At 34.2% G+C, this 15,639-nt stretch overlaps 1 protein-coding gene across 3 annotated transcripts in view; it reads right to left on the bottom strand.

Annotated features, from left to right (window-relative positions):
* Positions 1-15,639, bottom strand: part of LOC135204310 (uncharacterized) — an 83,817-nt gene that overhangs the window by 9,415 nt on the left and 58,763 nt on the right. For all 3 annotated transcript variants that reach the window (XR_010312169.1, XM_064234476.1, XM_064234475.1), the window contains exon 6: positions 49-968. Coding sequence is in view for 2 of the 3 variants with exons in the window: in XM_064234476.1 (XP_064090546.1) it covers positions 49-968 (920 nt within the window). In the remaining variant the exon portion in view is untranslated. The remainder of the gene's footprint in view (positions 1-48; positions 969-15,639) is intronic.

Raw genomic sequence — 15,639 nt, 5'->3', positions numbered from 1 at the left:
ACCACAATGTAAAGGCAACAGAAATAAAAACTTGTAAGAGCAACATACCGGCTGCGAGACTTGGATCGATCCCTTGGTTTCTTGGTGGCATGCCTGCTATCTGGGTCATCATCTTTATCAGTCTTGCCATGTTTTCCAGAGTCTTTCTTCTCGGCCTCATTCTCTCTGGAGTCTTTAGTTCCCTTTTCTTCAGTATCCTTGTGACTACTGGAACGTCTCTTCTTCCCTTCATCCCTTCTGCCTTTGTCCTCCTTTTCTTTTCTCTTCTTTTTGTCATCTTTGTTCTTACTACTGTTATCTAAGTTCTCCTTCTCATCTTGACTCTTTTTAGATTTTCCCTGCTCACCTCCAGCAGAGAAGGGCCTCTTCTCCTTGGCAGCGGACTCCTGATCCTCTTCAGTTTCTTTTGTCTCTTCTTGGGGATCTTGAGACTCCTCATCCTGGTCCAAGAAGAGATCATCATCACGGATCTTCAGGGAGCTCTCCACGACCTCCTCCTCGATGCTTTTAAGCTTCTGACCACCGAGAGAATTCTCATCTTTCTCACTGTCTTCATTTGCATTCTCAGTACTTTCACTTCTTGAACCTCTCCTCCTATTCCTTCTGGAGGGAACACTGCCACTGTCCTTTTCCAAACTCTGACTCCTGGAGCGCCTATGAGAGGTGTTAACCTCTGAGGACCCCGTCTGTTTGGCCTCGCCATCTTGTGTGATGTCTTTACTATTGTCATTTGCCTCGTCAAGGCTTTTGCTCCTGGAACTCCTCCTTGAAGATCTCCCCTCTTGTATATCACCATTGGGATCCTTCTGGTTCTGCCCGTCTTTTTCCGCATCTTTGTTTAATGGCTTCCCAACTTCATTCTTGTCAGCTTCTTGCTGATTCTGGTCACTTTCTTCAACTGTAGAATCAGATGGCTGGCTCTTCACCTTTGCTTCAGCCACAACCTCGTTCTTCTTTCGACGAGCCATCTGCAAAGAAAATTTGGAGTTGGTCAAAAATTTTTGAAAATTAAAAGGAGAGTAAACGTTACAAATCCATAACTAATTATCTGTATAAACTAACATAATTACCTACATCCGCAAGACTTAAAAACTTAAGAGGCAGCATCAACAGATAAACGAACAAAATAATGAGAAAAACGAGTACTAATTAAATATTTGCACTGATTAAGTTGATAGATCAGTGTGTATAACTGTGGAAGCCTAACTAGCACATATTTTACCCCCCTTGAAAACTGTCTCAAATACTACATACTATATTAAGAGTTGAAAATTGTACGAGGGATCATAATTCACACCACAGTGGTACCTTGACCTATGAGTTAAATTAGTTTCGTGGCTGAGCTCGTAGCTCAATATGCTTGCAAATCAAATCAATTTTACCCATTGAAAATAATTAAAATACTCTTCATCCATTCCAACCCTCAAAATGCCACCCCATATTTTGATGTTTCACATTATTAAATAAGGAAAATACATTTCTAAATAACAAATATATTATACAAATATAATAGAGTATGTAGTAGATAAAATAATGTTTATATACCAAGTACATGTGTTCAAGTTACGATAATTCGTCTTACGAAAATCCAATTTTACGATAGCCTACAGGAGCGAGAGAGACCAAATTACAATAGCCTAACTTTATCCCATCTAGTTAAAAGATAATGATGAAAGTATTGTTTTAATGTCAAACTCCTTGTGTAAATGCGTACAGCCATGAACAACCAAACGAGAAACAACTTTTTTTGCCAAGTACAACCGAATTGGATAACATCATCTATTTGCCTTGTATTTCAACCATCGTAAGATAGTAAACAATTACCGTAGTTATGTTATAAATGATGTTATGTAGAATAGGACCGAGATATTTTCATGTAATAACTTTATTCACTATAGATCAAAGTTCAACAAGGATATATAGTACTGTTAAATTTAAACCTAGTTGTAGCTGAAGCTGAGAAAACTGTTCAAGCTGCTAATAACTATCATCACGCATTGGTAACAGGGATAGAACTCCCGTAAACTTATGCCATCAAACACAACCGTGGATAAAATTGAGAGAAAATATTCTATAATCCAAACTACGGGGCTTGAAAGAACATATTTTACTGTTGTTTTCACGCTGATAAAAATTAAAAAAAAAATGTAAAGCTCATATTATGATGAAAGTGAAAATAGCGAACTGAATCACATAATTGTTGTACTCAATAAACATGCTGCTAACACAATCTGGAAGCAAGAAAATTCACTCAGAATTTAATTAAATATAGTGAAATAAACTCTTTTGCCATCAGCTGATTTCCAAACCAAAACATTGACTGCTAAGTTAGTATTTTATGATACAATATTAACCCTCTTACGCCGATTGGACGTATTAAACGTCGAGTCAAAATGTCTCCCGTATGCCGATTGGACGTATCATACGTCGGCTCAAAAAAGTTTTTTTAAAAATTCGCGGAAAAATACTTATAGGCCTACCAGCCGAAAAATTTTGAATCACGCGCCTTGGGGGATGCTGGGAGTTCACGGATCAAGGCATTGTTTTGTTTAAAATCGCTACGCAGGCGCGCAAGCGCGAATTTCTTTCTTATCGCACTAAAAAGTATCAGTGACACATCTCAAAAATTATTTCGTCACTGACATAATTTTTGCACCATTTTAAATTATCCTTTACATAAAGTATTATATATGAAAATTTGCGCAATTTCATGTAAAATACAACAAAATAATACTCATGATTGTAGCTTTTATCAGTTTTGAAATATTTTCATATAAATAACGATAAGTGCAAAAATTTCAACCTTCGGTCAACTTTGGCTCTACCGAAATGGTCGAGAAACGCAATTGTAAGCTAAAATTCTTATATTATAGTAATATTCAATCATTTTCTTTCATTTTGCAACAAATTGGACGTCTCTAGCACAATATTCCGATTTATGGTGAATTTATGAAAAAACTTTTTCCTTACGTTCGTGCGATAACTCTTCCGATAAATTTTTTCGTGCGATTGTCCTAATGTTTGCACCCTTTTAAATTTGCCGTTACATAAAGTTTTATATATGGAAATGTGCGCAATTTTATGCACAATACAACAAAATACAACCCATGGTTGTAGCTTTTATCTGGTTCGAAATATTTTCATATAAATAACGTTAAGTGTAAAAATTTCAACTTTCGGTCAACTTTGACTCTACCGAAATGGTAAAAAAACGCAACTGTAAGCTAAAACTCTTATATTCTAGTAATATTCAATCATTTACCTTCATTTTGCAACGACTTAGAAGTCTCTAGCACAATATTTTGATTTATGGTGAATTTATGAAAAAAAAAAAAAAAAAAAAAAAAAAAAAAAAAACATTTTCGTTACGTCCGCGGGGTAACTCTTCCGAAAAAATCAGAATTTTTTTTGTGCGATTGTCGAAATGTTTGCACCATTTAAAATTAGCTGTTACATAAAGTTTTATATATGAAAATGTGCGCAATTTCATGTAGAATACAACTAAAAATGATTGAAGGTTGTAGCTTTTCTCTTTTAGAAATATTTGCATATAAATCACGATAAATAGAAAGAAAATCACGTTCGGTCAAATTTGACTACAGAAATAGTTGAAAAACGCAATTGTAAGCTAAAACTCTTACGGCCTAGTAATATTCCGTCATTTTTCTTCATTTTGAAACAGATTTGAAGTCTCTAGAACAATATTGTGATTTATGGTGAATTTTTGAAAAATATATTTACCTTCACTCCGCGCGCCGATTCGCGGCCGCAAGTCTCCGAAATACGTACATCGCATTATCCTAATATTTGCTCCTTTTCATATTAGCCGTTTTATAGTTTCATATATCAAAATGTGCGCAAATTTTTCCATCTCCGAAATATGTGCATATAAAAATATATATATATAAAAATTTCGACATTCGGTCAAATTTAACTCGTCCGAAATGGTCGAAATCTGCAATTCTAATCTAAAACTCTTACAGTATCGTAATATTAAATCATTTGTATTAATTTTGAAACAAATTGGAAGTCTCTAGAACAATATTTAGAATTACGGTGAATTTTTGAAAATAAAATTTTTTTACGTCCGCGCGTTACGAATTCGTACATCATTTTGTGATAATATTTTTCCGGTGTTGCTTTTATTGTTTTACTATGTATTATATATCAAAATTATTGCAATTTAGTGTACAATACAACGAAAAAAAAAGTAACTCTTTAGCTTTGACTGTTTTTTGCACAGCGTGATTTGAATACAATTATCTATGAATTTTTTTTTTCGCTACCATATCTCGCATTATTTACATATGATAATGATATTATTTTTAATTTCTGATGATTGCATACTAAACGTCAGGCAATGACAAAAAAATGAGCCAAAAATGAACTCTTAATCTTTAAAACTTAGCGCGCTGTGATTTTTTGAAAAAATTATTTTTTCCGCTTCCGCTCTCACTCCAAACCGGCGCCGGCATACAGGAGAGGTTTTAATTTTTAGGGCTTCGGCGTAAGAGGGTTAAGAGAATACGTACATACTATATTACTGGATACAGTGAAGTAATGTATAACTTTTTAAAAGATCTATGGTAAAGATACATATTTACTTTTTCTTCTTAGTTAATCTTAAATTTCATTATGTCACCTATGTAGCAGAGGCATCTTGAGCTCGTACCTCAATTTTTTGCTCGCATAAAGCAAAAAAATGACCGAGTGAAGACTCGTACCTTGGAAAACTCTTAAATTAATTCAGTCGAAGGTCAAGGTTCCACTGTACTTTTGTTTCACAAACCAACTGTACATAACAGTGAAACACACACACGGAAGCCATAAGAAGCCATAACATACAATCATTCAAGTTACGCCATCCATACTAACAATTGCATCTTACATTCAGTAATCGTTCACTTGTTTTGCTACTATCATAGAAGTTGTTTACTCATCTTAGACTCAATGTTGAGGAATAAAATGCGAGGTTTTCACAATAAAAATAATCACATGCACTTCTCCCCGGTTATCGGTGGACTCAGTTAATGGCGATCCAGCTTTATGGCACTTGTCCAGCACCATAAAACCAGTGATTTATGACGCCATAACACACCGAGTTCCAGTTATTGGCACCATAACGTACCCAAAGGAGGCGCCATTAACCGTTGTCAGCAACATTAACGGATATCAGGGCTATAAGCCCAATAAATCTCCAAGTTTCAGCTGATAGCAGTTTTCACTTATCAGCACCATGTTGAAAAACTGAACCCCCCCCCCCCCCCCCAAAAAATATAATATATATATATATAATATATATATGATATATATCTATATATATATATAGATATATATATATATAATATATATATATCTTATATAATATCCAGGGACTGCCTGTATTCATTTTCTCTACAAAAATCTAGTCTACACGTTATAAAAAATTTTCATCATCCCGTAAGTTTTGATGTTTCTGCAAATAACATTTCTCAACAGGAAAAGTAACCATATGGGATTCTGATAAACCAGAGTTGGTAAGACATAGACATACAAGTCTCCTTACACTAATAAGACTCCATTTGACAATCATAACTTTATAAGCTTGAAAGTTAGTCTTTCCTAATGATTCAAGTTTGCGAGCTTTTATAAATAGTATATATATTATATATTTTTAAAAATCATGACAAGGGACATTTCAAATTTCTTTCTGTAGAAAGATTAATACTGAAATACACAATGCTTTACACTATTAAAAACTTTCCAAAGAACATATACTGTTTTCATTATGCAATGGATGCAGGCAACAGCCGGTTATCAAAAGGAGTTCTGTTCATGGCGGGGTGCTGATAAGCAAAAACTGCCATTATGACACTTACGGCACCGATAACCAGAACATGGTGCGTTCCATAAATCGCGGATTTACAGCGCCATAAAACTGCATCGCAATTAAGCGAGCCCACCGATAATCTGTGACTGCCTGTACCTGACTTGTGTTTTTAATATCATAAAAATTGCCCAAAGGAGCTTCTCTCAAACAAGTGAAAATCACAACACAGGCAAGTTGAAAAAGGTGAACAGAAGAGTAACAGGTACATAAAATCTTATGCCTTATGAGGTCTAAAGTGGGAGAGAGAGAGAGAGAGAGGGAGAGAAGAGAGAGAGAGAGAGAGGGAGAGATAGAGAGAGAGAGAGAAGGAGAGAGAAGAAGAGAGAGAGAGAGAGAGAAAAAAAAAAAAAAAAAAAAAAAAAAAAAAAAACTTCCTAACCGAAAGTTGCTAATAAGAAATCTATGAAATGCCATTAAAAATAAAAAGGCAGGGTAAGAAGTAGTTACCTAATCAATGTTATGTTTATTATGGCATATACTTACAAAGTAAGTAAAATTAATGCAGTAGCATTAAACTAAAGGTATTGCTTTTATCTTTCACTTATCAATACTTTCACGCCTGACTCACCATTCAAGATCTTCTTTATATTAATAATATACAATATACTCTTGGGATGAGAGAGAGAGAGAGAAATCTGCTCTTTTTAGATTTTATGGGTTCCCTTCATTAGATGTAGTAATATCTACAATTACTTGACAGTGAGACTGTACTACTTGCAATAAAAAAAATCTTAGTTTTCTCACAACCACAGACTTCATATTTAGGTAGGTTCAAGGGTCACTTCTGAGGAGTACAGGCAAGGGACATGCCATTGCACTGGTGCATGATCCTCATGAGATTATGCATAAAAACCTACAATCAATCAATGCCAAAGCCCCCTTAGGACCAAGAACCAAACAGTGGTTGCTGATGAATTCTGGAAGTAAACCTATGGGCTTCCCAAAGACCCACAACTAGTATTGCCAGTGAAATCAAGCAAACCATGAGTGGGGCTTGAATCTGGCACCACTACACTGAAGTCCAGGCAATACATAAGCCACCATGACCCTAAAGGTGTGGAAACAATCCTTCCTCCGTACTAAATATCCGAAAGCTACAATAATTTCCCAGAGTAACTGAACTGCACTGATTTGGAAAAATACAGACTTGAGAGAGAGACTACAATTTGAAACTAAGGTAAAGATGAGTGATAATCAGGGATAAAAGTAGTTTATATGTCCTCTTCCAAGTTGAAAAATATAGCTTTGGCAAACACAAATACCATATACTATATCCTCAGTTCCAAATAAAGTATTATGAAGACCAAATCAGTAAAAAAAATTTGCTTCACACCACATAAAACAAAAACTAGCACTCTCAAATCAAATATAAACCACTAGCCCACTCAAATCCTCTACCATTCTCGAGTCATCAAAACGTAATAGAAAATGTGGAAGCATCTGTAATATTGTAACACAAGACTAAGCACAGGTGAAGTATTTAGCTAATTACCTCAAAACTTCTTTTAAGTATTTGACTTTTATGCTTAGTATTTTTTCTACCAAACCCACTGTTTATCAAAAGTATGCTAATATATTTTGCTTTGCTTTGGAAAACAGGTTGACTGAATATGTTAAAAATTACAAATTTATTAACAAAGCCGTAATCTACAATCGCTACCAAGAATACTTCGTATGCAACCAGTAACCTCTTTATGGATGTGACCCATCACTAAAAATGCACCAAAAACTATCAGAGCTGGTCATTAGGCAAAAACAAAACCATAATTAACCAATGCAAATCATAGTAACCAACAAAAACACGACTTATGTAGGGCAACACAAACCGCACAAGTAATACAAAACATGAAAATATTTTATTACTTCCTATCTTAATCCACAAACCTACATGCACAATTCTTTGTAAGACTGAAGTAACAGCAGCAAATATGCTATAAGTCTACCGCTGACAAACAATAACCATTAGCAAAATGACAAATTTTTAATCAATTTGTACTTTTCATAGCTAACAAACTTTTGGTCTTAACAATAGGATAAATTTTAGCGCGCCAAGCTGGAAACCGGTTAAAACACGCAAAAGATTGCACATCAAGGAATCTGTACAGACATACACTACTCTGAAAAAGAGGCTACATACATACATAAGTCTAATGATAATGTTCAGTGCTAAATTCTACTATATTTTAAACAGTGTAACATAAGCCCCCAATCTCACAACCAAAAAACTAGATTTCAAGGAATATATAGACTTCGTACTCACACAGAATACCAGTGTCAAGACATCATACATTTGAAACCTGTCTACAAACTTGAATAATGCATGATGAGGAACGGATTTTGTACTGACACATACTCAGCAGACCACTGAATTAAACATCTTAGTATGTTTAACTATAGGTGGATAAACTCTAAACCGATTCTTCCACATATTCCTGAAGACAAGCACCATTCCCCCTTTACCCTGGTAAAGTTAAGTTAAGTATATCTTAGTTTTACCAGACCACTGAGCTGATTAACAGCTCTCCTAGGGCTGGCCCGAAGGATTAGATATTTTTACGTGGCTAGGAACCAATTGGTCACCTAGCAACGGGACCTACAGCTTATTGTGGGATCCGAACCACACTATATCGAGAAATGAACTTCTATCACCAGAAATAAATTTCTCTGATTCCGCGTTGGCCGAGCCGGGAATCGAACCTGAGACCACCGGATTGGCAGCCCAGCTCGAAAACCACTCGGCCAGCGAGGAACTACCCTGGTAAAGTACTGTACTCATTCTGCCACATATCTAAGTTCACGGGTATCAATTACATAAATCATTTCAACTTTGAAATTAAGAACTAACAAATAAAACAAAATTTTAAAACATCATCCATTTATAGCAAATGTTTTCATTTTAAGTTGTCATAATCACTGACAACATTCTGCAAATCAAATTTCATAAATTTACTGCCAATAGCTTTCAAAGTTGTCATTCATTTAAATCATTCGGTAAAAAGTAGTTAATGGCTGAAAAAGGTCAAAGGGTAAATGTCCACATTTTTTTTATACTTATTACACAGCAAGACTAAAGAGCCAATTGCATTTTATTTAGCGATTACATGACGAAGCAACTTCAGTTAAACAGTGTAATCATCAAAAGGCAACAAAAAATTTCATTCCATACATGGACTACATATTTATTTGCAAGAGGTTAAAAAATAAAATAAAACAAAATATGCAAAAAAGAACAAATATGCATGGCCTTGGTTAATGACAATTTAAATAATGTACAAGAATTTCCTACAGGAATTTTACCAATTTTCCCCATGAACAGTCTTCCAGGCAGAAAAATTAATGCAAATAAGTACTCAAAAGTCATGAAATTGTATTGATATATACATATATGAAACTGTATAGTTTCTTGGTTTCGTTCCCTTCCTTCAATTTGTTCCTATTTTCAGAGTTAATGGACTTTTAAGCCTTGTTCTATTTCAACGTACAGTATATTATAATGAAATATGTTCATGTCACCTTTCATTTCTCTCATCCTCATGATGCTAAAATGAATTTTCTTAATAATGGAGAGGCAGCTTGCAATAAATATTAATAACATTATAATACAAATCTAAAAAGTGAGTGAGAAGTCACACATTACACATACAAACACACATAGGATCATGCAAGATGTCAAATATATTTTCAAAAACAGCAGACACCAATCTCTACTTCATATTATCACAGTAAACACCAATCCTTAATTTCAACTAACATCCTCAGTTCTCATACTGATCCCCTCTCCACATCAATTCCCATGAAACAAGATTTTTGCCTTACAAAGTTGCTTTTGTGTACTCTGTACTTGGCAAGTTGTCTGGCAACATTTTTAAATTGCATACATTGCATGCCCAAGAAACCAAATGACATGGTAATTACACTATATTTCAAAATTCTTTCCTGAAAGGATATACGTACCATTACTTACACCAAGGTTTAATAATGATTTTACATTATGAAAGTTGAAAAATTTTCTAATATAAATCACCTACAGAATGTACAAAAGGAGAGTGGGAAGTAAAACTGAATATGTATGAACAAATTTTTTTATGAACTACAATAGTATTAACTTGACAAAGGCTGTGGCAATGTGTCAGACTCAATCAATTGTTAATCAAGAGAAGTAATGCATTACAACCTCTTCATTCCTCCCTAAACCCTTTCATCATATTGATTCATCTAAAAACAAAAATTCTTGCTGTAACAGTCACTAACTGCAAGTAAAATGCAAATTCCATTCTTCTAGGCCTCAAGTAAACTGCTTTCTTGGTGGAATACCAAGAAGGAAAGGATAACCAGTAAATCTACTAACTCACATTGAGTTCTAAACAGCAGCTTTTCTTCCCACCAGTTAATAGTTATATCACAGCAAACTAGTTACCTTTTGCATAACCAAATGGACAAGGAGACAATGCACAATAAGTCCTTGTTGCATGCCATCACTAAATGTGCGATGCTGGCTAATTCTCCAAGTTGTGACAAAAAAATACATTTCAGTGTTCACATCATGCTTTTTATCTATGGTTTTACCAGTTTCCCCACAAGTCAGGAGGTAGTGGAAAACAAGCTGGGTTGAGGGTAAACAAGTGTCTCATAATATTAAACAAAGTAAATATCCCTTGTGTATGTGAAGGGCTCTTCTTTTCTACTTAGAGTTACAAGCATTAGAAAAGATATTTGAGGTATAACCACAAAATGCAGAGATTATTTGTTGCACACACCAAGAGGATTCTATTGCAAAAAAAAGGTTTTTCAGAATCTAGTTAGTGCTAAAGTGAAAAATGGTAGAACATCCCCTCAAAGACTGAGACTTCTTGGCCATGTGGTCAGGAGAAAGAAGCAATTACTACTGTCGTTATAAAGTTGGTAAATCCAGTACGTATATCAAAAAAGCGATAGATGAAGGCCCAAAGCTAATAAGAGGTTCAAACAAAAAATGCAGGGCTTAAGAGTGAAGAGAATAGAGAATATTTGACCCCACAAAGAGAAATGTCATGATGATATTTTTTATGTACTATTGATGAATACAGTTGTACTGTTTATAATAACACCAAAAACAATATTGATGAGGCAAAAATTGTGATAAAAAAGGAACTTACAAAGTAAGCCAGGCAGAAAAAGAGAAAAATTAAGGATTTTCAGCCCCCCAAAAATTTTTACATCATGCTTTCATGAAACCATGTGAAACTTAATTCAGTGCTAACATTCATGGTGCAAGGCAGAACAAATTCTTCACATGTATCTGCCAACTACTCTCTTATAATTGCTGAAATGTTTGGACATTTTTATATATGTAACCATGCCATTCATTAACATATAAAAGATAATTCGTGACTTAACTGGTGTTGGTTGATTTATAACTATGTACAGTAGAGACCCAGACCTTTATCGTATTAGAACTCAAAATAATCGGATTTCAATGGAAAATTTTGATTAAATGTTGCATCTGAGCTCAACCAAAAATCCAGAAACCGACCCAAGGAATCATATGATTTTTGTAAACAAAAGTGGTTCAGTCAGTCGCCACTAATAGGCATTCTTCACATGCTCATTTGGTGAGGAAAACGGTAAGAACCACAATTGAACTTAAGATTACTGAAAATATGTGAAGTAAGAGGCATTCTGTGACAACCTTAAAACCTTCCGATATTTTTAATGATAGGCTAACCCTTGAAGTGTTGATAGTTGCATCAATAGTTGGTTACAGTCACAACTATCGGCAAACTATCGACACTGTAAACAAAAAATTTGTAACATAATAATATTAAAAACGGTAGGTTATTCAAGTGAATCACAAGTGATACAACTTTTGACATGTAAACAAAAGAACTAATTACAGCAATTAGCTTAATTACCATAATTAGAAGTTAGGATGAGCAAGTTCTCACTTTAATACCGGAGTAGGATCTCTATCCATGATTCTAAAAACCGAAAAGGTCTAAAAGCCTAAACATAAATATTTTCTAGAAAATGATAATTTGAAAAAGCTAAACATATTTTATATAACATAAGCATTGTCATCGTATGCCATTTGCATTCGATATTGTTTACTTCTCAAAATCTTGGCTGATTGAGCTATCAATATCTTCATTGCCATTACGTAATACCTGGCTGGTAGAAGATATGAAATTTAGATACTTTCTTGTAAATTAACAAAGTTGGGTTTAAAAGTTGCACAATACTTAATTGTATAAGAGAAAAGTGTGATTTTCCTAGTTTTGAACATCAATTTTGCCTGCGCCTTTTTCTTTTCTTATGCTAGTGGCAAATGGCGTGGCAATTGGCAGTTTTTCTATTTGGTTGCTTATGTCTGCACTAAGGTTTACAATCTCTTTATCTGTAATTTAAAAAACCAGCACAGAGAGAGAGAGAGAGAGAGAGAGTTTTTGAGAGGACAGAGAGAGAGAGAGAGAGAGAGAGAGAGAGAGAAGAGAGAGAGAGAGAGAGAGAGACTCTGTTGCCTGGGTTAGGTTGTTAAACTGACACATATCCATTAGCAAAAGTCGATAACATTTGTGGATTGAGAATAACAATTTTATAAGAGCCTTGTTTTACTGTATTGAATCATACTGCATGTATTATTACCATATCGAATTATAATATGAACAGTGATCTGCCATTTGCATTCTGGTTTTGTTTACATTCTGGTTTTGTTTATAATATGAACCGAGTCGAGTGATCTGCCATTTGCATTCTGGTTTTGTTTACATTAAGGTTTTGTTTATGCTCTTAAAATATCAGCTGATTTCATTTTCCCAACATGATCACTGTCTTTAGATGCTGAATGGAACTTAATTTACAAAAGAAAGCTGGGTTTAAGAATTGCAGCTACTTTATTTATGAATGCAGTATACGTATTTTAAAAAGTCTACATGTTTTTTTAAAGTTTCAGACAGTGTTTTTGCCTGCCAAAACATTTTGCAGTGTGCACAATATTCGTAATTCCCAGACGTGCTTGACTTACGAAAGTTACGATGCTCATAACTTGTAGTTCCCAGTTGTGCTGGACTTCGAGCCTTGTTGTTTATTAACCCTTTAACGCCGATTGGACGCATTAAACGTTGATAAATATTGTCTGTCGGGTGCCGATTGGACGTATGGTACGTAGACATAAATTTTTTTTTTAAATTCGCGGAAAAATAGTTATAGGCCTACTAGGCGAAAACTTTTGAATCACGCGCCTTAGGGGATGTTGGGAGCTCACGGACCAAGGCGTTGTTTTGTTTACAATCGTTACCGAGGCGCAGCGACAAATCTCAGAAATTATTTCATAACTTTCACATAATTTTTGCACCATTTAATATTAGCCGTTACATGGAGTATTAGTATATGTAAAAATGAGTGCAATTTTAAGTAGAATACAACGAAAAACAACTCATGGTTGTAGCTTTCATCAGTTTTGAAATATTTTCATATAAATAACAATAAGTGCCAAAATTTCAACCTCCGGTCAACTTTGACTCGACCGAAATGGTCGAAAAACGCAATTGTAAGCTAAAACTCTTATATTCTAGTAATATTCAATCATTTACCTTCATTTTGCAACAAATTGGAAGTCTCTAGCACAATATTTTGATTTATGGTGAATTTATAAAAAAAAAACTTTTTCCTTACGTCAGCGCGGTAACTATTCCGAAAATTTCATAAATTTTTTTTGTCCGATTGTCGTAATGTTTGCACCATTTTAAGTTAGCCGTTACAAAAAGTTTTATGTATGGAAATGTGCGCAATTTCATGTAGAATACAACAAAAAAACAAACCATGGTTGTAGCTTTTATCAGTTTTGAAATATTTTCATGTAGAAAACAATAAGTGCCAAAATATCAACCTTCGGTCAACTTTGACTCGACCGAAATGGTTGAAAAAGGTAAAACTCTTACATTCTAGTAAAATTCAATCATTTACCTTTATTTTGCAATAAATTGGAAGTTTCTAGCACAATATTTTGATTTATGGTAAATTTTTAAAAAATAAAAAATTCCCTTACGTTCGCGCGGTAACTTCTGAAAAAATTCAGAAATTTTTTTGTCCGATTGTCATAATGTTTGTACCATTTTAAATTAGCCGTTACATAAAGTTTTATACTATATGAAAATGTGCGCAATTTCATGTAGAATACAACTAAAAACAACCCATGGTTGTAGCTTTTATCAGTTTTGAAATATTTTTATATATATATAACGATAAGTAGTAAAAATTAGTCCTTCGGTCAACTTTAACTCGACCAAAATGGTCGAAAACTGCAATAGTAATCTACAACACTTACAGTCAAGTAATATTCAATCAATTACCTTCATTTTACAACAAACGGGAAGTCTAGCACAATATTTAGATTTATGGTGAATTTTTGAAGACAGCTTTTGCATCATTTTGTTGATATTTTCTCTATGTTGCCTTGATTGTTTTACAATGTGTTATATACCAAAATGATCGCAATTTAGTGTACAATACAATGAAAAAAAAAATAACTGTAGCTTTAACCGTTTTGCTCACAACGCGATTTGTATACAATTATATATGAAATTTTTTTTCACGGTGTCATACAGTGGTCCCCCCATATTCGCGGGGGATGTGTACCAGACCCCCCCGCGAATAGTTAAAATCCGCGAATGTTTGGAACCCCCTCTAAAAATGCTCATAAACCCCTATCCTAAACATGCAAATACCAAAGTATCCCTTAAAGACCATCCTTCATCAAATATACATAAAATATCCTATTATGGTTCATATTAATCTTTGAAATATTATTAATACTATTTTAAAGTAAATCTTACATTTTATGTTTATACATAAATACATACTATGTACGTACTGAATGACTTAGTTACGTATGTGAAAATAATTCAGTCCCCCCTTAAGTATTCAGTCATGCACGTTTTCTTTCATACTGTTACTATTTGAGACATCCATTTTCTTTTTACAATGGAACAATGGAAATGTGAAGTCACAAATACCAAATGTCTATTTAAAGTATTATCCTACATCAAATATACCATTGAATTGGTATTATTAAATATCATTTTAAAGTAATCTTAAACATTTTACCATTAGAAATATATAAACAGCCAATAGCAGAGAGAGAGAGAGAGACGAGGAGAAGTAGAGAGATGAGAGAGATGGAGAGAGCACGGAGAGGAGAAAGAGAGAGAAGAGGAGAGAGAGAGAGAGACGAGAGAGAGAGAGAGGAGAGAGAGAGAGAGAGAGAGAGAGAGATAGAGAGAGAGAGAAGAAGGAGAGAGAGAGTTGTCCTTATTTAAAAAGAGTGAAGTGGATAGATTATTGTACTTCTTTAAAATACTATCACATATGAATTTTGAATATAGTTATATTACTATTATTATTATTATGCAAAAATATTAATAAACATACACATGTACCATAGAAATTCTCTCATCTCAGTAAAAGAGAGAGAGAGAGAGAGAGTTTACATTATCGTAAGATATGGCAGCACAGTTGTTGGACCCCAGCCAACTCGGCTTGCTACTGGAATTCTGAGAGAGAGATGCGGGGTAATGAGCATTTTCTTTCATTCTTCTTACGTAATTCTTTTTATTTATAAACTAAAATCTTGCTAATTCACTTTAGTATTTTCTTTAATGAATTTATATTCATACATCGCTTTAAGAGAGAGAGAGAGAGAGAAGAGAGACGAGAGAAGAGAGAGAGAAGAGAGAGAGAGAGAGAGAGACGAGAGAGAGAGAGAGAGAGAGAGAGAGAGAGAGAGGATGGGGGGT

The sequence above is a fragment of the Macrobrachium nipponense genome, chromosome 44 (genome assembly GCF_015104395.2).
Source record: "Macrobrachium nipponense isolate FS-2020 chromosome 44, ASM1510439v2, whole genome shotgun sequence".
NCBI classification, from domain to species: Eukaryota; Metazoa; Arthropoda; class Malacostraca; order Decapoda; family Palaemonidae; genus Macrobrachium; species Macrobrachium nipponense.
This window is presented reverse-complemented; position numbering and strand designations above follow the sequence as displayed.